At 42.0% G+C, this 21,813-nt stretch overlaps 3 protein-coding genes and 1 non-coding gene across 5 annotated transcripts; 1 reads left to right on the top strand and 3 right to left on the bottom strand.

Moving 5' to 3' along the window:
• The first annotated feature begins 563 nt into the window (after window positions 1–563).
• fam83hb (family with sequence similarity 83 member Hb) lies at window positions 564–14,042 on the top strand. Of its 2 annotated transcripts, XM_026156180.1 has the most exons (8): window positions 565–1,260; window positions 6,896–7,087; window positions 7,169–7,495; window positions 8,364–8,528; window positions 8,664–8,788; window positions 8,872–9,429; window positions 9,563–11,897; window positions 12,375–14,042. In XM_026156180.1, exons 2-8 carry the CDS (start codon window positions 6,965–6,967, stop codon window positions 12,393–12,395), a joined length of 3,654 nt encoding a protein of 1,217 aa, XP_026011965.1. In that variant the 5' UTR covers window positions 565–1,260; window positions 6,896–6,964; the 3' UTR covers window positions 12,396–14,042. The 2 variants fall into 2 exon arrangements, with proteins under 2 accessions (XP_026011964.1, XP_026011965.1); XM_026156179.1 differs by having other exon boundaries at window positions 564–1,260; window positions 9,563–14,042.
• si:ch211-199g17.9 (synaptonemal complex central element protein 1) lies at window positions 13,936–21,072 on the bottom strand. Its single transcript, XM_026156183.1, has 9 exons — window positions 20,925–21,072; window positions 20,272–20,454; window positions 15,876–15,950; window positions 15,754–15,801; window positions 15,587–15,641; window positions 15,018–15,107; window positions 14,871–14,934; window positions 14,714–14,780; window positions 13,936–14,603 (listed from the first exon to the last, which is right to left on the bottom strand). Exons 1-9 carry the CDS (start codon window positions 20,938–20,940, stop codon window positions 14,503–14,505), a joined length of 699 nt encoding a protein of 232 aa, XP_026011968.1. The 5' UTR covers window positions 20,941–21,072; the 3' UTR covers window positions 13,936–14,502.
• On the bottom strand, window positions 16,071–16,203 carry LOC113015459 (U8 small nucleolar RNA). Its single transcript, XR_003271128.1, has one exon. It is a non-coding gene; the product is annotated as a U8 small nucleolar RNA (small nucleolar RNA).
• On the bottom strand, window positions 17,610–18,787 carry LOC113014562 (insertion element IS630 uncharacterized 39 kDa protein-like). The gene is made up of 2 exons (XM_026156182.1): window positions 18,436–18,787; window positions 17,610–18,254 (listed from the first exon to the last, which is right to left on the bottom strand). Exons 1-2 carry the CDS (start codon window positions 18,715–18,717, stop codon window positions 17,610–17,612), a joined length of 927 nt encoding a protein of 308 aa, XP_026011967.1. The 5' UTR covers window positions 18,718–18,787.
• Window positions 21,073–21,813: the final 741 nt, after the last annotated feature.

Here is a 21,813-nt window from a genome sequence, read left to right as displayed (position 1 = left end):
CTAACTATAAACTTTATCAAAAGTCAAGTTTTAGGTCTAATCTTAAAAGCAGAGAGGGTGTCTGTCTCTTGAATCCAAACTGGGAGCTGGTTCCACAGACAAGGGACCTGAAAGCTGAAGGCTCTGCCTCCCATTCTACTTTTAAATACCACAAGTAAGCCACCGAGTTAGAGCGGAGTCCTTCACAGTGGTGATATGGCACTATCAGGTCTTTAAGATATGATGGAAAGAAGATTAAACAGGTGGTGATCTCATCTCTGTCATAGTCCTCTGATGTAGTACACGTTGCAATTACAGGTTCACTGGTTTTATTACCATTTAAACAGCAACAACCTGCAGTATGAAGTATATCTCTCCTCTGTAAAATTTAAAGACTAGACAACTGAAACATTGATTAAAATACTACTAATTACAGATTTGAGGTAAAATATTAACACTGATTCTTTGCACTTCTTTGGTGTATGTGCAAAAAGCATAGATAACTACATTCAGGGACATAATTTCTTTTTTAAAGGTTAGTGAGTTTAAGGTTGTAGTTTAAATTAAATAAAGTCTTGCTTGTGTTTATAATGTAGCACTAAAATCCCTGATATGATGCATTTTATTGATGGAGAGTTTCAAATCGGTTGTTTTACTGACAAAACATTTCGCAGTGCAAACAACACGAGAGCAAGCAAAAAGGAGCAAACATCGGACAAACATGTCAAAGAGTCAAGTGCAAGGATGAATAAAGCATTCATTGTACGGACCGCCAGTTGGGCCAAACTCCTGCACGGGCACGGAAAAAGTTTGCGAGTTTGGAGAAACTTCCTCTTTTGCTTGAATCTTTTGCAGCCATGACATAAAAGCTACTTTTGAAACGTGCCCGGGGGAGAGAACTTCCAATAGTCTTCCACTCCCAGCGATCAACTGGTCTGGGAGGAGTCTCACCGGTGGGAAAGCCCTGCCTCGCAGGAGTCGCCCCGACGCTTCCGTCTCCGTTTATTGTGACAGCGGCTGCTGCAGGGTCACACACCGCCGGGACGACACTGAACCCGGGCCTGGAGTCCGCGCAGAGTCCGCTCTGTTTGCCGATCGGCGGTGGAGGGTGCACGCAGCTGGAGACGGGGGGGAGGTTTGGGTGGAGTTTTTTTGTCCGATCCGAGGAATGTGACGCGCGGACGGGAAGCAGACTCGCATCAACGGTTTCACCGGGAGGAGATAAAGCCGTCGGTGCACAGAGAAAAAGAGAGGAGGCGAGTTCAGCAGCAAAGTGAGGAGGTACGAAGTTAAAACGAGGGCAAGCTGAGGGACAAAAGAGCCATTGTCTCGTCCTGCTCTGTTGTGATCTGTCCAGTTTTATATTAACCTCTAACTTATTATCTCCTGTCTTCAAAAAGCGTCCTATTTATCTTCTCCCCTGTCCATAAGCGTGAAATGTGGACTCTGCGGATTAATAAAAAGTGAAATGCAGCCTACTTTCCTCATTTCCTCATAAGCCGCTGGAGGTTTACACAGAATTAAGTCATCCAGGTAGCTGCAGTGCAACAGCGATGTTATTACAGCCCGCGTACACAGAGGGCTCAGTGCTGGGAGGCTGGACGAGACAAACTGTGCTGCTCTTTTTCCAGCCCTGTGAAGACTTTCATAAAAGACCAGAAAAAAAGCACGCTTACAACCTGTTTAGTGCTTTGTCTGCGTGGCTCTGTAGGAACTACAGCTAATAAATAATGCTTGAGAGGGCAGGGACACTTTTACAAGTGTGCCTAATGCACTGGTTGCACAACAGCATGCACGCACTGCCAGTCACTGTCATTAAAACCAACTTGAAATCCTTCCAGTAACACAAAGGCATTAGCCTGTAACCGTAAAAACTTGTTTGTCGAAGAAAGAAACAAACACTTCAGGGAGAATAAAGGTTTTAACCTAAAAAAAAAGAAGCAAAATTAAATGTGATGCAAGAACAACTCACTTTATGTTCAAACTATTTAGTCCAAACATTCAGAGTGCATCTCTCTTTCACACCTACTCCCTACCTAAGGCTTTGGTTTAAGGGTTTTTTACTGTGTCTTTATTACAGGCACTTTGGCACTTTTGTTTTGACTTGAGTGTGTATTGATTTTAAACTTCACCATCGCATGCTTTTTCCCTCGCTTCGTTCAAAGTGAGTCACTGTTCAGAAATAGCACGACATGTGGTTATAATTTGAAGAGTAGTGAGAATGTTAGTGCCATTTTCCCCCTGCGCTGGGTCTGTGCATGTGCATGTGTGCTTCCCATTATAGGTTTAATCTTGTCACACACTGGCCTTAAGGCCAAGGCTGTGTGCCATTCATTAATTTGTTTGCACTGCTGTGTGTGGTATAGAAAACGGGGGTCTGGTTACAGAGGTGTTGTTATGTATGCGTGAGGTTTAGTGTGTATGAAGTGGAAATATTTTGATGCCATCGCTGCTGGGTTTTCCATACAGGATGACTGCAGGCCTTTAAGGCGGTTGGAAAGATGGCGGGGATCTCAGTGGACCAGTTTTTCTAGCAGTACTGCTGCATTAAAACCCCAGCTACACACACAACACAAAGGGGAGGATGCAAGCCGCCGTGTGTTCTCACATACTGTATGAATTCATTTAAGCTGTCTTTTGTGCAGCGTTCAACAGCCACGCTGAGGTGTGATGATATACAGGGAGACAACCAGCGCCGTGTGTGTGTGCACATATCTACATCTCTGTAGGTTCATCTGACAAAAAAATGTCACTGAAAGGTTCTGACGGGAGCATCTGGAGATTACTGGCTCATCTCTCCAAACCTGTTTTTAAGTATTGTTTTCTCAACCTGGGTTCACACACCGAATTATCACACAGCACGAACCGGCCAATGGTATGCCGGATCAATTGGAGTGTTTGTTTAGTGAGGTGTGTTCGGATGCGAACGAGAGAAAACAGAAAGAGGCGGCGAGGATGTAGTTTGTGTTTTTTTTCTTGATAGTTTGTGTCCTCGGGTTCGCTTCTAACGCGTCTCATGATTCACATGTCAGGACAGATGTAATTTACACTCCCTCTGCTCTTCACCTTCCAGTTTCTCTCCTTCTTTTCAGCATTTGCGCAGGAATGCTGAGAATGGGCCGTTTGTACGCTTCGTGAGCAGACGCTGTGCACGTCTGAATATTTGGTTTATCGGCTCAGAGACGCCGAAGTCTTGCTGCTGCCTTCATGTCCTGTCTGCCAGGGTTTAGTGTTTCAGACCGGCCTTTGTTTATATGGTACATTTAGGGCAGCCTCGTCCTCCTGTGGGCCTCTGAAAGCTTCACAACAAAGGTAGTAAAGACAGGGATCCTGATCATCATGAGACACTTTCTGCAGTTTGATGCTTGCTGCAGTTGCTATAACAGCAAACAAAGCAGCAGTATTTGTTTGAATATCCTACCAGTAGGCCAGGTGAGGCGGGGAAAGTCTGTCATGCTTCTGACATTGTGTTATTCATCTGTTGCCCCACTCTACGGTGACACAGTGATGACGAGGATGCAAAGGAAACCCCCATCCCCCTCTACCCGCCTTGGCTCTTTTTAATGCCACCAAGCTTCTGAATTAACCAATTAGGTCATTTCCTCCCCAGGCTGCCTTCCTTCAAGCTGCTGTCAATGCTTTTGATAATCACTTGATTACAAAAACAGTAACACTACCAAAAATACTTCTTGTTAGTTATTTTTGCTACATTTCTTTCTCAAACGTGACAGTGAACTTATTGCTTGTTCCTACAGATTAGGTTTGTTCAGCTTGCACTCTATAAAACAACTTTCCATTCACGAGGGAATTAACTCTGACTTTTGGACTGTTGTGTTGCTACATGTGAGTTTTTCTCTTATTTTGCATCTGTCATCGGTTATGCACTTCATTTGCAGCTTCAGTGCAGTACACCTATGTACACAATGGGCACCGTGGTGCTGCAAATGACTTAGATACAAAGAGCAAAACTAGGCAAATCAAATGACTTGGAATTCAGGGGCAAAATAATTCCATGCAACAAGCATGTGTGCCCCGGCATTCCTCCCTGACCACCGTGGAGCATGGAAAGCCAACGGCTTGCCACAAAGCCCTAATTTCAATGGCTCCACATGAATAGGGAAACAGGATGTCAGCCATTTTGTCAGCAGATGAATCACCATCTCGGCAGTCTGTTGCAAGTTATCCCCAGGCCACGCCAACCAGGCTACTCGATGACTCACCAGGTCGCTGAGTAAACCGGGTTGTCCCACTGATTGTGGGTTAGGACTTTCAGCCCTTAGCTATCACCGTCATTAATCTCTCAAGTGTGCTTGGAAGTTTGCAGAGAACATGTCAAACACACACTTGTAAAGCAGGTACAGCCTCACTAAATACTTACCCACCCTACCTGTCAGACCCCGGGTTACACACACGCCCTAATTTGCTCAGACTGTAGGTGTATCCACTTCCTCTTTCGACCACATGCTACATAAGAAAATAAGCCACGTATGTTTCCTAACATTGCCAGCTTACTTTAAATACTTAAGCAGCGTGGTGGTTGTTCACTCTTTTCTCCACCAGAATGCAAACCCTCCAGCATGCAGCTGTCAGGACCACATCAAACATCGCTCAGTGGGTGCTCTGGTTGGCTCAGTGATGGTTCATAATATGCAAGTGTGCTGTGGGTTGGAATCAAGCCTGGGATTTTCATTGTTTCTTTATCTAATGCCAAAAAAACCCCTCAAAAGCCAAATTAGGTTTTTAGTAAAGTATCTACTTTACCTTTCGAAAGCAGGTACATGGATGTACAAAAGTGGCCAACTAAACACTCCACTGTTTTATTTGGACATCATTTACAATCAGCAGTAATAGATGAAAAGTTAATGGGTTTGTTTGTTTGCTGGACGACACTGTGGTCGAGTGGCTGTCTCATTATTAGCTATTTACCAACATACAAGTATCATTAATTACAACAGCTGACAAGTGAAAAGTAAAGAAGAGATGGGAGAGACCATCAACCACAGTGTGAGTGTTGATGTTGCGTAGTTGGTCCATTCTCTTACTTCCCTGTTGGGAGCTCGTGTTTGGAGCTCCACAAGCAACCAGCTGATCCAAGCAGAGTTGGACGGAGCATAAACGACTATGACAATGAAACAAGATTATTTTTAAATTGCACACACACACACCCTTAATGGTGAGTTTTGACATCTTGGTATATATTAATAAGGATGGTTTGATGACCTATAGTTCGGTAGCGGCCACCATGACTAACTAATGCAAATCCAGTTATTTGTTTTATAAGCAGGCCTGAAATATGACAGAAACCACTCCGCTCAGACTTCAAAGAGCTTTAAGGGTTCAACGGCTTTTCTTAGTAAGCTGTCGTGTGTTAAAGAGTTTAACTGACAAATATCAGTATTGGTTGGGCTCCAGTTAGCATTGTTGACTCACTGCAAGAAGTTTCCTGGTTTCAGTCCCGTGGGGACCTTTCTGTGTGTAGTTTATGTTTTCCCTGTGCTTTTGGTAGGTTTCCTCCAGGAACTACAGCTTCCTCCAACAGTTCAAACACATCTATGTGATTCTAAACTGCTTGTGTGCAGGATGTCAGGCAGAAAACGTGCCGTAAGAAAGGATGGTTTGCTTGATGAGATTAGAAAAGTGCTATATATTACATTTTACAGCTCAAATTATGTGAACATTTATGTTGGTTTTCGGTGCTTCTTTAGCCGATGTGGTTTAGCTGTTTTTAGCCTCTCACCAGCTGCTTTTCCTAACCGTGTTTTATCTGATGACTGTATTCATCCGCGTATGAAACTAGAAGGCCACACAGAGAAATAACACTGAGGCTAAACCTTTGTTTTATCTTGTTTTTTTTTAGAAAGAGCTCGAGATCACCATCACGTCATTTTCACATTTTTGAAAGCTTCATGAGATTGTTTGTGTGTTTGTGTAGGTGTGTTACCCTTGCTGATAGATGAACAATCAAACCTGCGTCTTAGTCACGCCAAAGTCACCTCTTAAAGTTTGGCATGTGAATCAAAAAATGTCACTATCTGGTTCTCGTTGAAACAGGCGTATATTCACACAGTGTTATGTAACAGCGGACCTGTGACTTCTTTAAGTCATGCCCATCTAAATAAGTTTGGTTGCCATGACCGGCAGATTTTTCAGGATAAGGTCTAAGCAGCAACATGAATTATGACGCACCAGCGTGGCAAGTTTACTGTGATATGAAAGAACCTGTCTCTACAACTCCTCACGCCTCTCCCACCTCTCCTCTTGCTCTCTTTAATCTCGTCTCCTCCCTTTGCTTTTTCTGTATCCAGCTGTTCCACTTTGTTCTCACCTTTATATACAGTCTTTCAATAAGCCGCACTGAAGGTTGATTAATCGCTGGTATTATTAGAGTGAAGTCTTTTCATTTAATTCAATTAATCATACTTGAGAAATATGATACTTTTACCTGTTCTACGTTTAAGTTGAAGGAGTTGCTCTCTCATAGCACCATTCTTTTATGCATGCTTTCTTCAGTATTACTCATTACTACCTGCAATCCCACACAATGTCAAAAAGTATTGTTAGTTTCATAAAAGTATTCTAATTGTGTAGGCAAGCAATAAATATCTGTTACAGTTGTTAACATTGAGACAAATTTGCCTGTTAAACTGTTACTTGCTGCTAAGCCGCCGTTGACTCAGCGACAATAGTTGCTTTGTGTGCGTGGTTAAAGGTAACGTCTGTTTGTGTGTCCAGACACAAAGGTCTTTTCCTCTCAACACCCAAGGGGATATTTTGTTGAATCATAAGTATTGTGTCTCATGGATGGGGGAGTGGTGTGATATTTACAGTATGTGCAAATAGAGTACAAAACCAGCTGTGATGACGTTAATTATTAATTATTGTGGGACCTCATTTTATATTTTCCTTTTCCTTGCAGGTTTAAATTCCTCCTTCCTCACCTTTTCTTACTCCTGAGCCTTAAACTTTGACCTGACCCCCTCCAACCATGCCGCACCGGTCTCAGAGTTCATCGATAGGCGATAACCCTCTCGACCCAAATTACCTTCCTCCGCACTACCGTGAGGAGTATCGTCTAGCCATTGATGCTCTGATAGAAAATGACACTCAGGTAAGCGTTGCTCTAATGCATGAAAACACATACACACAGCTTTTACGATCTCCTAAACTTTTCTGTCTCTTTGCACACCAGGGCTACTATGAATTCCTCCAGAATGCAGATATGGCCGGTTTTCTGGCACAGCCAGAAATTGAACACATCAAGTCGACAATCCAGGGGCCTAGCCAGCCCACCGGCGTCCCGGAGCTGACGTACCACGAGGGAGGCGTCGAGGACGATGGGTCTTCGGACACCTACTGGCCAGTTCAGTCGGACCTGGCTGCCCCGGGGCTGGATCTGGGCTGGCCGCAGCACAGTTTCGTTGATCCCACAGAGGTCACAACTCTAGTCAACCCCTCTGATCCTGACATGCCGAGCATAAAGGAGCAGGCGAGGAGACTCATCAAGAACGCACGCCAAGTAAGCAGAAGAGGATAAGAATGTGTTAAAACATGCAGGAGTGGTTTTGTTTCACCTTACAGTAGAAAGAAAAATCAACCAAAAAATTCAGTGTTTATAAATTCATATATTTAAGGTGCCGACTCAGAACATGGCACATATCCAGTTTCACAGATAAAACACGAGGAGCTTTTATTTATTTATAGGTAATACTGCAGTACAAGTCTTATTACATCAGAGTGTTATTACCTTAGAAGATAGCGAGAAGAAGCGAGATAGAGAGCTGCCAGGGACATGGTGTGAGCGACGGTTATGTTATCTCGCTGCTGAGTTCATCTCACTTTTTATGCTCTCTGCCAAGTCTGCCACCACGCCCTTTCAGAAACATTTGTAACTGGCTTGCCTTTAGCTAAATAAAATACCTGATTAATGGAAGCGAGAATGCCAAATCCAGTGAGCAGTCAAACCTGTTGGTGTGGTGGGTTGTGTGTGTAACTGTCCTCCATTTCTTGCCCATGTGTTTATGGAATACATGTCTGTATCCTGCCAAAACTCAGAGTTAACTGTCAACAAGCACACAGAGGACACTCAACAACACCCTCTTACTGCATTTTATTCATAAATCTTCTATAAGCCTTTTTTAATTCGTTAGTGTCATATCTGTTGCTTCCACTGGTCTGTGCTGAGTTCTTGTGGCTGATCTTCCCACCATGCTTTCCACATGTGGGTGTGAAAGGGCAAAGAGGTCCCAGGATAGCCGAATATAAATATTAATTACTACAGATCAAAATACCAGACTTCCTTTTGACTACAGTTGTCCTGACTGAACTGAAATAGACTTTTGTTGATGAAAAAGAAAAACTTTTTTGTGTGTTTGCTCCTGCTCCAGGTTATCGCTGTGGTGATGGACATGTTCACAGATATTGACATCTTCAGTGACCTCTTGGACGCAGCAGGACGACACGTTCCTGTTTATATTTTACTGGATCAGCTGGAGGCTCATCACTTTGTCTCTATGGTCCTCAACTGCAAAGTCAACCTGGAGTTTATTCCGGTCAGTTTGAATTTTATGATATTATCTGAAAACAACATTAAAAAGAAAAAGGCGCTAACAGCTGGGTCTTGTTATGTATTTGCTTATAATTATCAGATATGCATGTGTAACAGAGTTGAAATTCTGATTTTATAGATGATACGTGTCCGGACTGTGGCGGGAATACCTTATTACACCCGGACAGGGAAATCATTTAAGGGGCAGGTGAAAGATCGTTTCCTATTGGCTGACTGCAGAGCTGTACTCAGTGGGAACTACAGGTGACTAATTTAATAGTATTAATAACATCAGCACTCAGTTATTCTTTAAATAATCTTTGCCTCTACTGTTCTTTATGTTATAGTTTCATGTGGTCCTATGAGAAGATCCACCGCTGCATCGCCCACCTCTTCCTTGGGGAGCTTGTTGCCACCTTCGATGAAGAGTTTCGCATTCTGTACGCTCAGTCAGAACCTCTGGTTATTGACCCAAACAATACAGCGCTTACTGTCTCTGATCCCAGCAGCACCGGCAACTATTTAGGCAGCCAGTTTGGATTAAAGAGGTCCCAGTCTTTGCGTAACACAGTAGGTTACCGAAGGCAGCCTGAGATTCCCCCTGCCTTCCCCTATGGTGACACTGATCGTAACCCCGTGCTTCCTTTCCGGAGAAATGACGCGTTTCGTCAAACCCTGGAGCCCGGGACAGGAATTACTATTGGAAAGTATTCACAGCAGCAGTTTCGTCTTCAGCAGTCATTCCTGGAACAGGGGCGGTCCATCGTGTCCAGGCAGATGGAGATGAGCGCCAGTGCCTTCAAGAGGCACAGCTATGCAGAAGGAACCCAGGAAACATACGCGTCTTCAAGACAGTTTATGCAGCAAAGAGTCATGAACAATCTGGACGAGACAGACTTCCACAGGTAGGAAAACCTTTAAAACCTCCTGCTGTGATCAGAATAATGCAGAATTATCACATGGACCATAAACATAAAATGTATGGTTTATTATTAAGTTATTAAACAATAAACAATATGTGCTGCACTTTCGTTACAGAGAACAGATTCAAAGCAGCCATTTTTACAGTGAAGGGCCCGGGCCAGGTTCTGGCCACGGACACTTCGACAGACTTCGAGGCCGTCCTCCGCACCTCTCCATTGACCAGTATTCAGACTCAAGTTATCGCTCAGACCAGGAGCCTCCACCTGGGCAGTATGGCAGAGACTACTTTTCATCTGAGGACCTGAGAGGACCCGAGGGCCACAACGCCCCTCCGTTAGCTGGGAGGTATGGGGGAGGATCCTCCCATAAGAGGCCAACCATAGGACAGGCGTATGCTTGTCAGAGCTCACCAACACACCCCCACCCACCTGAGAAGAAAAACTTTAACAAACAATTTGATCAAGAGCATGAGGAGGACTCAAGTGCAAAGCAAGGCCTGAGAAGCTGGAGAATCCACTCCTATCTAAATACTTATGAGGACACTGGAGAAGAAGGCCTGGCTCAGCCTATGGGTCCTGATGCTTTTGATGAACCTTCTCAAGCTGTGCAACCAACTGAAACTGAAAGTTCAGCTCCACGCTATGGAATAAAAGAGCCACCAAATGTTCCTCCCAAGCCCAGACCTGATATCCTGAGGCCACGTTTTGGAAAGCCTAAACTACCTGAGAGCAGCAATAAAGACTCTGGCCTACCAACGTCCAAGGATCTACTTCCTTCCCGCCTTGTACTGGACAGAAAAGAGAGGGAGGAGGAGAAGGAAAGAGAGCCAGAGAGGAGTAAAGCAAGGGAGGGGGGCACAGATGTGGAGGCGAAAGGTGCTCCAGAACTCCTTCTATCCAAACACGAGTCATTCCGGTCGCGTGTTAACCCGCTCCTTCAGCGCAGCTCTCGACTGCGCTCCTCACTTATATTCTCATCTTCTAAAGCAGAGATACACAGTGGTAGCTTAGGTCTAAAACCAGCGACGGAAGAGGATGAGGAGTTGGATTCAGTGCGCACTTCATCCATTGTGGCCCAGATCCTAGAAAAGAGGAGGTCATTAACTCGTGAGCCTTTTGATTGGCGAAGGAAGACCGAGGAGAAGAAGGAGAAAGAAGAAAAACAGGAGAAGCTAGAGGAAAAGGAGATACGGTTAAAAGATGAGATTAAACCTAAAGAGGAACTTAAAGAAACTAATGAAAAAGTAAAGACAACATTTACGCTTGAAAAACCTAAAGTCACAGATTCATCATCTCTGAACATGAATGATCCGGCCAGCCGTTTGCAGTACTTCAAAGACCTAGCTGCCAAGACAAAAGTCTCGAAAACAGAGACAGAGCCATCGCTAAAAGCCTTAGAGCCCGCTGAAAAAAGGCAAGATCTTTCTGATAAACCTCCCAACATTACAACAACTTTGAAGACCCCAGCTGTCACACTCAGTACAGCAGAGCCTGAGCAGACAAAGCCAGACGTCTCAGCAAAACTGGCTGAGATCAATAATCGCAGACCTTCAGTCAGTTCATCAAGGCCACCACTAATCTTTCCCAAGCCTTTTATAAGCTCACAGAAGCCTTCAGAGATAGTGCAGTCTCAGAAAGAGGAGAGTGCATCAGAAGGTCAAAAGAAAGATCTATTCAAGTCTCTAAAGCCTCTGCATTCACCTAAGATCTTCAAGAAGGAGCCGGTGAAACTTAAAGGGATACATCCTCGTCGCATCTCCTGTGGGGAGGAAATTTTGACCACAGATGCTACAGACGCAGAGAAGACTGAAATGAAAAAGAGTCGCTCTCACAGTTCTTCAACTCTGTCACATGAAGACTCTAAGGAAGGGCTGCAAAAGGTTATGGGCTCTACCACGTCCATCAATACCATTGGTGAGGGAAAGGGTGAGGGTAAGACACTCGACTTCCTAAAGAAACAGACTCAGAGGCTAAAGGGATTCCTGGGACCCAAGGACAAAGAAAAGAAAACCTCAGGAGAGGATAGGGGCATGAGCACGGTCATAGAGGTCACTGACAATTCGAGCAAAAAACAGAGCTCATCGTCTAAAGATACAGCGTCTACGACTGCTGATCAATCCACCACCAATCATAAAACATCAACAACCGGAACATCTGTCATGTCCCGATACCAGCCCGCAGGCGGCTCTGTTCTGTACAGCAGCAACTTACGAGACGACACCAAAGTCATTCTGGAGCAAATCTCCGCCAACAGCCAAAAGAACCGCCAGGAGCGGGAGGAGACGGGAGGGAACAAAGATGGAGATGCTGGAGATAAAGGAACGGAGAAACAGAGCTCCTTAAAAAGGAACCGATTTCTGCGACCGCAGGGCAACAACCAGGAGCGGGAGGGACTGCTGAGGAGGATAGAGAGCCTGAGGAAGGAGAAGAAGGTCTACAGCCGTTTTGAGGTAGTCTATCACAGTAAGGGAGATGTTTGCAGCGTAGATGGGAAAGCAATATGAGGAAAAACAACAACACAAAAATATGTTTAGGTGTAAACCACCAAGAGGGGAGGGAAAGGAATCCAAGAGGGAAACCAGGGTTTTAGCTTAAAAATGATATATTTTGAAATGTTTGAAAATAGTGTTTGTTCTCAAAAAGCAGCAGATGAATGTTATAAATTAGCTTCTGAGCAGTGACTGGCTAAATGTGATTGTCTTATATGTACAGTAAGAGACTGGCAAAACCACAGTTCATCACTGTTATGGATTTTTATACTACTTTAAAGAGAATCTGCTTTCAGAAAAAATAATTAACAGATTAAGCTGAACAAATGCAAGCGTGATTATGGCGCAAAGAGCACGGTACGTCCTGCTGAAGGCCAGCGAGGAGGAAAGGCAGGAGGTAAAGAGATTTCACTGTTATCCCTGTTGTTCTGTTAACAGATGGGGAATAACCTGGGATAACGAAAGATGGAGGAGCGACCTTTTACACGGAAACTTATTTAATGCAAGACTATCAAAAAACCTCTACTGTCCACGTTTGTGCCAACGACATTGTGAGAGTTCCTCTGGGCCTTAACACTACAGCGTTTTCTGGATTTTTCCACAAGAAGTAATAAAACTTGAAAGGACGACTTATAAAATGGTGAAAACAAACTCAAGTCATTGAGTCTGGAATGTGCCTTTTTGCCAAGACCTTGTTCTATTTTTTTGCCTTATATGGTGACTGAGAGAAACAAGACTCTACTTGGATACTGGCTTAATGGGCCGGTATGTGTCTCAAAAAAAAAAAAGAAAGGTAGCACAGGTTTACCTGTAAATGAGCTTTTGTGAACAGGACTAAAAGACGAAAAGGGAAGTGTTGCATCTGAGAATCAAAAACATATAATGTGCCAGTCACAAAACACGACACACGTGTAGTACCAGTGTTGTGTGCAGGCCACTTTGTAGATGGAGCTTGCTTGAAACTGAATGGGAGAAAGTGTCTTTGTGGATTCACCATGTGCCAGTGGCCCATTGAGGGTTTTGCCAAGGTTCTGGTGGGGGGTCATTATTATTAGTAGTATTAGTATTAACCTGGACAAATAACCAAAACATAGGAATAAAAAGACAGCTGATGAAGAGTAAAGGGTAGAGAAGAGTGAGATCAGAGGGTAGAGTCAGTGTGAAAAGTGTGGGAGGAAAAAACTGAATCAGAAGGTGAAAATGTTGGGGGACTACAGTTTGGATGGATGGTAGCGGCTGTGGTGAACGTAACACACTCGACTTCTTTCTAATAAGTCATATACCCACTTCTCAGGGTTGAAAATAAATAAATAATTCCTAGGAGACCTAGACGCTTCCATGGAAAGGGGAGTGGTGTTTATGTGTGTTAGTGTTCGCCTCATGTAGCGTAAATAAATATGCAAGAATTTCTAGTTGGCCTGAATCAGAGTAAATGATAAAACAAAAAACTGACCTCCGTTTTCCTTCTTGAAAACCAAGAATTACCTCTACAAGGTATACAAGAAAGAACAGGTATATTACACAGTACTGGAGCAGCGCCACGCTTCCTTACATAACTCATTTAACTCCTGAGAGCTACGCCCTGCACAGGATTCCTAACTCCTTTGTTGGTCGGCACAAACTATTAAACCAAAGACTTACTGGCCTCGTGTTGCCTGATATCTCGACAGGGCATCAAACCACTTACGGTTCACTGTGTTTTTGCTGAGTACGTCAAAAAAGATTAAAGTATATGTTGTATGGCTGTAAAGACACTTCTGGGTGAGGGTGGGGTGACACTTGTTTTCTACACAGGATTATGCTGTAAATGTTTATGTTAAAAAAAAGGGGGATTGTTTATATTTTAAGTGATGAACTAGATTGTGATCGCCCTCACTGCGCTCTGAACGTGCCTTGTGTTTATTTTGGATTATTTGAATTGAAATGTGAGAATGTGGTTTGTCTGTAAAATAGAAAAAAGAAGTAAAAAGAAAAAGCAATTGGCATTAATTCGGGGAAGTCATTGTTGCACAGGTTTAATGTGTTCTTTTTTAAACCTCGGATAGTATTACATTTTGTTTGAAATACTGCAACAAACTCTTGCATTAAATCTCTTTTAAAATTGAACGTGACTGTGTCTCTGTGCATATGTATGTATGTATGTATTTGTATGTATGTATGTACACAGCAGGTGTGCATGTAAACTGCAGGGAAGGGTTGTGCTACTTTTAGGATTTCAGAGTGATGAAAACAATGTTACAACAATTCAAACAGGCTTTATAGTTTTTAAATATATGAACACAATAAATAACCTAGTATCAAACAGATGACAGTATATAGCATGTCTCTATGTGAAAAACACTAAGAGATCAACCAGAATTTATCCGTACAGCAAATATATTATATGATATGAGAAAAAACATCAGAAATACCCAGAATTCTGTGGTCAGATATCTCAGCTGGATGTCAGGGGTATAAATAATCACTTAGTTTGAACGATTCCGGCTGATAAAGTTGAACTTGGAACTTGGACAAGACAGATGTGTAATCACAGCATATACCTCTGATTCTTTAAATCAGAGCAAATTTACTCCTGAGTCTCTGCAGCTGCTTCCTGAGCCTGCTTCTGGTTCTTCATCTTTTCCAGCTCCTCATCGAGGTTGTGCAGCTGAGTGAGCTTTAGCTTTTCTGTCAAAACACAGAAGAAATTCAGTGACAGTGCTGGAAAGTGAAAACAAACGCTGTATTCACACACATACAACATTTGTGCTGAGAGAAGAGTGTGCGGAGATGCTTACCAGCTGCCAACAGCTGGCTCTTTGTATTCTCAACACTCTTTAATTCATCTGGGAGTCTCTCTGGAGTCTGAGTAAAGTCATAATAATAATATAATAATAAAGTCACATTTGAATCTTCTCACAAGAGTTGTGGAGAGAATTTAGCACAAACACTTACAAAGACATAGTGCAGATTCTTGTGCTGGTCTATCAGTTGATGAAGCTGGTTTTCAAATCTCATCCTGCAGAAACATGAGTTTCTAAATGTGTAACAACAGCCAGAGGTTTTTCACAGAAAACGAGTCTTTGCACTATTAAACAGTACCGCAGTTTTCGGTGTTTAAGCTTGACATCCTGGATTTCATATCTATACTGCTCCAGCAGCTCCTCACTTTTCTTATTCAGTTGTAAATGTCTGAAACACACACACAGATATAAACACAAAATACAATAAAACTTAAAAAGATTAAAACTAATAAAAGATTTTCAAACAATAAATGTAATAAAAAGCAGATTCTAATCTTAAATAAAAAACCATTATATCTCTGACTACCTGTTTACACTGACTGAATGTGGGAAGGTGCATCCTTTTCAGGTATTTAATTGAATAAATGGGCAGATTGTGGGCAATTAAACACAATTGAAAGAAGAAGCAAAAGCTAAGACAGCAGTATCGGGCTGTACAACATTATCTAACTATATAAAGATTCAACCCCAAATAAAATAAAAATAAAATAAAAAAAAGTATCCAGGATGCTAAAAAAGACAGATTACTGCCATCTAGTGTTCAACATCAAAAAACACAAATGAAGCCCATTGATGGTTCAGCAAAGAATGCTCCTTATGACTGAGCAGATCCAGTAAATCTCTTCAAACTTTCAGCACGGAGCTCACCTGGCAGCGTCCTGCTCAGACTCTTCACACTGAAACTGCAGCTTATTGCACACCTCTGAAGAAACAGACGAGCAACTATGTTCATCAGTGGGCTCACATTTAATGCCTGTACACTTATAAATGATGAACTATACGTGTACAACTGTTTGCCACTAGCACTTGCATACCTTCCTTTTCTTTGTGGATTGCCTCCAGTTGGAAGACTTTAGTTTGTACTGTGAATCAAGGACAGTATCTCAGTTGCTGGTTTAGTAAAGACTGTGTGAAGATCATTAACTTCGTGTCTTACAGTTTTCCAGCTCCTTCTCCAGTGAGTCACTGACTGACTTTGTCTTCTCAATTTCTTCTTCCAGGGCTCTTTTACCTTAAATTGAGAACAATGCCTTAGACACAGCACAACAACATTACATAACATAGGTTTCCAACAAATAATACAAAGACAGGATAAACTTTGCAAAATATTACAATTACATTTCACAAGTTAATCAGAATGGCTCTTAAGGGGTGTTGCTGTTCCCCAAAAGAGGGAGATACTAATCATATCTCATAGCTCTCCATTCATCATTTTCTGCAACTCCATAAATGGAGTAACAGGTAAGGATATACCTCACTGACGATACCCAACCATAGTTCACAGAGACATTATCAACAACGCATATGCATGTTTTACTCACGGTTTGAAATTTCTGTGTAAATATTTAGCACTTACATTCTGCCTATAGTGCTATAAACAGCACGGATGTTATGTAAATTTGTAAAGAAATTGAGCTATATTCTATAATATTTCTGTTAAAGTAAACAGGGAGCGCGTGTTCATTAGCATATCGCTATATACTGCGCTCTCATTGGTGCGCATAAATAACGTTTCTATCCCTCCGTAAAAAAGTTGTTAACGTGTTTTTCACGTTGTACGCGTGTCTCATCACTTGAGAAAACATGAAAATGTCACAAATTCGCATGCTATCGCGATTTTTGTCTAATATAAGGAAAATTATACGGGGCTTGCTACCGGAAGCGGAACTTGTGACTACCTCCCATTTGGATAGAGACACATTATGAGCTGACAGACGGACTGGTTTGTACTAAACACATGTACTTAGTTACATGCTTAGTGCTCCTACAGATCAAGTGAATAAGCTCATTATTCGACAGATAAAAATGACGCCAACGGCGGATTTATTAGTTATCTACAGGCCTTTGTATAACGACACGCATGCGCGTCGCTATCGCAGGTCAACACGAGACGGAAAGACACGACAACGAGTTCGTTTGCTTTACACGAATCCTTCGATTAAGCCAAATTTACTGCAAACACAGCAAAACCAGGCCCACAAGGCTTCCGATAAAACCCAGAGTCGTTTATCATTTTTATTATTATTATTAGTAGTAGTAGTAGTATCATCATTATTATAGGCGAAACATTGTTCGTCTCCCCAAAACTCGTCTGAAAAAACCGGGGAGAAAAGGATCACCGGCAGATGTCGCTATTGAGTCTGAACAGTCTTACCGTAAACGTTATATATCTGCCGTCCTGTTACAGTTTTTGCCCACTGCTTGAACACATTTTGCAAAACTCCGCTCTCTGTGCCAAAACTGTACACACAAGTACACATGACACAACACTGGGAAATATACCATTCACATCTGTGCCAAATTGAAACTCTACTCCCAAAACCTAAACTCTGCTGTCAAAACCTGACATTCCTTTGTCAAAATGTAACTCTGTTGACAAAATGACACATACTTGCATCATATGCAAACACTGACAGATCAGGGGGAACACACTAGTCTTCTTTATATAAAACACTGCAGTCCTTGATTTCCATTGTTTATTCAGAAGGCACATTTACAGGAGACACATTTTCAAACAACCAAAAACGCAAATAGACCTACTCAATATTGTACATTGCAGTACCATGAATTCAGATAAAGCAAAAAAAACAACAACAACACAATAATACTGCAATAGAAAAAACACTATACTGTAAACACAAAAAACCATGACAATTGTGCATAAGTGGGCTCATGGATCCCGCCGTCTGTTGGGGTCTGGCCACAGGACCTCATCAACATCGCAAGCAATGTCCTCTCCCGCTAGGCACCGGGGAAAATATCCTCTTGCATGTCGAAACCATCCATGGATTGCTGTCACCTGAATGTCGCCGCAGGCCTGTTCCATTGCCTGCAGAAGAGGCATGCGGGCATGTGGTTGGCGGTCATATACTCGCCATCTCCAAGCCGAAAAAAATTCCTCTATAGGGTTCAAAAATGGTGAGTAAGGGGGCAAGTATACCACTTCAAATTGATTGTGGTTGGAGAACCAGGCCTGGACCAGAGCAGCCCGATGGAAACTGACATTATCCCATATCACCACAAACCTGGGCTGATCTGGTCTGTTCTGTACAACTATATCATGGAGAGCATCTAGAAATGTGAGTATGTGTTGGCTATTGTATGGACCTAGCATTGCATGATGGTGCAGAAGTCCTCGAAGGCATATGGCGGCACATAATGTGATGTTTCCCCCGCGCTGCCCTGGGACGTGCACAATTGCCCTTTGGCCAATTACATTACGACCCCGTCGTCTTGTTTTGCTCAGGTCGAATCCAGCTTCATCAATGAAAATGTATTCATGAGGCTGTGCAGCTCCATCCATGGCCAAGATTCTCTGAAAAAAAGGGGAACATATCACTGTACTACAGTGCTACACATTCAGCACCCTCACCCCATCACACAGGTACCTGTGTAGCTCTCAGAATAGATCCATGTGGTACTGATATGGTACATATTCAGCTGCTACTGGACTTCACCAATACTCTATTGTAAATGTAAGGGACAGTTACACGTACCCGTACATATTCAGCTCGAAGTCCTTTGACCCTGTCACTGTTCCTCTCGAATGGGACTCTGTAGAGCTGCTTCATGGTGATGCTGTGTTTACCCAAGATGCGTCTGATGGTGGTGATGCTCACATGGTCTATGTTGCTGAACACTCGCCTGTCTGCAAGTATTTTCCGTCGTAGCTGGTGGAGACGGATGGCATTGTCTGCCCTCACTAGGTCCACAACGGCAAGTTCCTGCTGTTGTGTGAACAGGCGTTGCCGTCCTCCCCCAGAAGGTCTTCGAGTCATTCTGGAGAAATATGCTAATTTGTTGAGAAACCATCCCAACAACAGACTGTTCTCTCTGTTGAGGTCAGGAAAGCGATTCCGCTCCCTGAAGACCAACACAGAGAGACTGAGGAGGAGCTTCTTCCCGCAGGCGATACGGTCTCTCAATCACACCACCACACAGTACTGACCCACACATATGGTTCTTACACACACACTGGACTTTCTGGACATTGTTTTTGCACAACACTGGTCACTATATTCTTCATTTCCAGTTAATACTTGTACAGCTGCTGTTATTGTGTATATATTTATTTATATTTAGATTTCTTCATACATTCTTATATAGTTCTATATTGTGTATTGTGTATTTTGTTGTACAGTTATTTTATTTTCAACTTTAATTTATATATTTTATCTTATTCTTCCCAGTTAAATTTACCCTTCATTCTAATTTGTGTTGTACAGTTATTTCATTTTTAACCTTAATTTATATTTTATTCCTTCCTAGTTAAATTTACCCTTTTTAATTTTTCATATTTATTTCCTATCTTATTCATAGCCTTTCCTTTTTTGTTTTCTTTAGGTCACGAGCAGTTGTCCAAGCATTTCACTACATATCGTACTGTGTATGACTGTGTACGTGACAAATAAAATTTGAATTTGAAATTTGAATTTGATATTGTCATCGGTTTGCTTATTTTTCTTACAGTACTTTACTGTATGTACTGTGTCATCCACTGTACAACACTGTACTTCAATATAAGGAATCAGCCACTTTGGCTGCAAAAGGAGCATTAGCACCCCGTACACTTGATATGGTAATGTGATATACTGTAGAACAGTGTTATAAAACCATCTGAGTAGAGCAGAAGGTATGGAGGTGAAGACATACCTGTTTTCTAGTCGGAATGTTCGTATTACAGATGCCACTGTGAAGCGGCTTAGATGTGGGTGGACTCTCTGCCCAGCTTCCCTCATAGTCAGGCCATGGTTGATGACATGGTCCACCAAAGTTGCTCTTATTTCATCAGAAATATGGGTCCGTGCATGGCCTCTTCAGCCTCCTCCTCCTCCTCCTCTTCCTCCTCTACCTCTTCCTCTTGCTCTCCCTCCATCCATGCTTGCAAAGTTCTTGAAATGGCTACGCTGAGGGCTTTTTGTAGTTGGCTAATTGGTGTTCGGTTTTGCAAGTAAGTGCCTTCAGGTGTGTATTTGAGTGGTTGCAATTACCCGATGTGTTTTGTATTTTGGATACATGTGTTTTCCGAATGGCACCCTGAAATTTCATTTTGTGAGCGAAGTGTCTTATGTATGAAATGGAGTGTAGCATGCAGGACCATGTGTGTTGCATAAAGGAGTAGGTGTGTTGCATAATTGGAACTGGGGTGCAAAGCAGCGCTTTTGTTTAAGGTAGGGGTACATGTGTTTGAGGTATGGTAACAAAAGCTTCAACTTGTGTTACTTTAGTCTAGGCATGGGTTCATGGTGTTCAAGCAACGGGCAAAAACTGTAAGTAATACATTTAGCAGCTATTCAAAAAACATCTGATAGAACAGATCAATCATACATTACCCTGTTTAAGCCTCCCGAGTTTTCCGATCAGCTGTTCAACCTTTGGCTCGTGCATTTGTCCACCTGAAGCGCACGGAACCGTATCAGGCTCGAGGTTTTGAAGTTTATCAGTGTGCAGTGAAACGTCAGCTGGTTTACCTCCTCTCAGCGGTTTCACATTAATCATGTTCTCGATGCTGAACCCTGTCACGTAATAAAGTGAAACGTTAGAGTCATGTAAACTTGTAATAACTTTACCTTTCTATAATATTCTTACTTACTCTGGTTATAATCTGGTAATAAGTACAAAATAAATAAATAAATAAATAGTTACTTTTATAAATCATCTTTAACCTGAGGTTAAATTTAAGCAGGTAAGGTTTTCTGGCTAGCTTGAACACCTGCCCGATAGGTAGCCAAGTGGAAACGCTAGCTTAGTTTTTTTGCTAACCTAAATAAAGACTTATTTAGGCTAATATGAGAGGCTTTAATGTTTAAATTAAGATGATGGTAGAATATTTCACAAAGAGGTTATACTTAAGGGGTAAAATACTGAACATTTACTTTAAAACCTTTGGCAAATATGAAACCAACGGTTGTTTAGCTTTTTTTTTCCAGGTTATTTTTTAGATTAGTGTAAATTTCTCTCTCCAGCTTAATGTACATCGCTTTACCTTCGAAATCACTCATCTCTATCCTGACACCACCTTGTTTTCTTTAACTGACCACAAGAGCAACTGACAGCTTAACTGACGCGCGAAGTTTCTCCTCCTTGCTCCGCTCTCATAGGTGGGGCGGCAGCACGAGCCGCAGTACTGACGGGCGCGTGCACAGCACTGCATGATATTTAGCCCTTTTGCTTATTTATAGCGTAAAACAACTTAATATTACAATAAATAAATCATAGCTGAAAAACAGGGTGGTATGTGCTTTACCTGGTAATTACAGTTTCACTATAAATGTTTTTAATTAGCATAAAGCAGGAGCAAGACATGTTCGTGTCCGAGTGCATAATTCATGTTTAAAATAATGTATTCAATTATGACTGTTGGAATTTTTTCAATACCCCCCCAATGCAACTGTGTAAATAAACTGACCAAGAAGACCATTAAAAGGGTGATTATAATATGTTATCATTATTATGTACATAATACACTTATTTTTTTTAAAAAAAATTTATTATTTTAATTTTTGCTGAAATACTAAAAAAATGTCCTGAAATGTGATGTTTCTAGGATGTCAGGGTAGCACAAAGGTTTTTATTCATCAATTTTTTGAGTGAAGTTAACCAGAGCAATATGGAAGCTCCTTTCCACCACTGAAAAATGGATTTAATAAATTCACTGACTAAACGAAAGGGTAAAAAAAAAAAAGAAAAAACAGAAAGAAAAAAAAGACCATTTCAGTAAAATTTGATTACTCAAAAATGTTTTCATTTTCTCACCATTTCCAGTACTAAGGCTCAGCTCTAATTTGTAAAGACTTTGTGATACCAACACTGAAATTTTAATATAACAAAATGTTTTTACTTCCAAAAGGCAAATCAAATTTGGTGTTTATATT

This window comes from Astatotilapia calliptera, chromosome 22 (genome assembly GCF_900246225.1).
Source record: "Astatotilapia calliptera chromosome 22, fAstCal1.2, whole genome shotgun sequence".
Lineage (NCBI taxonomy): Eukaryota > Metazoa > Chordata > Actinopteri > Cichliformes > Cichlidae > Astatotilapia > Astatotilapia calliptera.
Note: the sequence above shows the minus strand (reverse complement) of the source record. Positions and strands in the feature narration are given on the sequence as shown.

What these genes read in the sequence shown, in the direction of transcription:
- fam83hb (XM_026156179.1), top strand. Translation starts at nt 6,965, where the DNA reads ATGCCGCACCGGTCTCAGAGTTCATCGATAGGCGATAACCCTCTCGAC. An exon ending in TCATCAAGAACGCACGCCAA is followed by an intron (nt 7,496 to 8,363) that starts GTAAGCAGAAGA and finishes CTCCTGCTCCAG; the next exon opens with GTTATCGCTGTGGTGATGGA. An exon ending in TCAACCTGGAGTTTATTCCG is followed by an intron (nt 8,529 to 8,663) that starts GTCAGTTTGAAT and finishes CTGATTTTATAG; the next exon opens with ATGATACGTGTCCGGACTGT.
- LOC113014562 (XM_026156182.1), bottom strand. Translation starts at nt 18,717, where the DNA reads ATGACTCGAAGACCTTCTGGGGGAGGACGGCAACGCCTGTTCACACAA. An exon ending in TTCGAGCTGAATATGTACGG is followed by an intron (nt 18,255 to 18,435) that starts GTACGTGTAACT and finishes CCTTTTTTTCAG; the next exon opens with AGAATCTTGGCCATGGATGG.
- si:ch211-199g17.9 (XM_026156183.1), bottom strand. An exon ending in ACTCGGGAGGCTTAAACAGG is followed by an intron (nt 15,951 to 20,271) that starts GTAATGTATGAT and finishes TCTCAATTTAAG; the next exon opens with GTAAAAGAGCCCTGGAAGAA. An exon ending in CTTAAACACCGAAAACTGCG is followed by an intron (nt 14,935 to 15,017) that starts GTACTGTTTAAT and finishes ATGTTTCTGCAG; the next exon opens with GATGAGATTTGAAAACCAGC.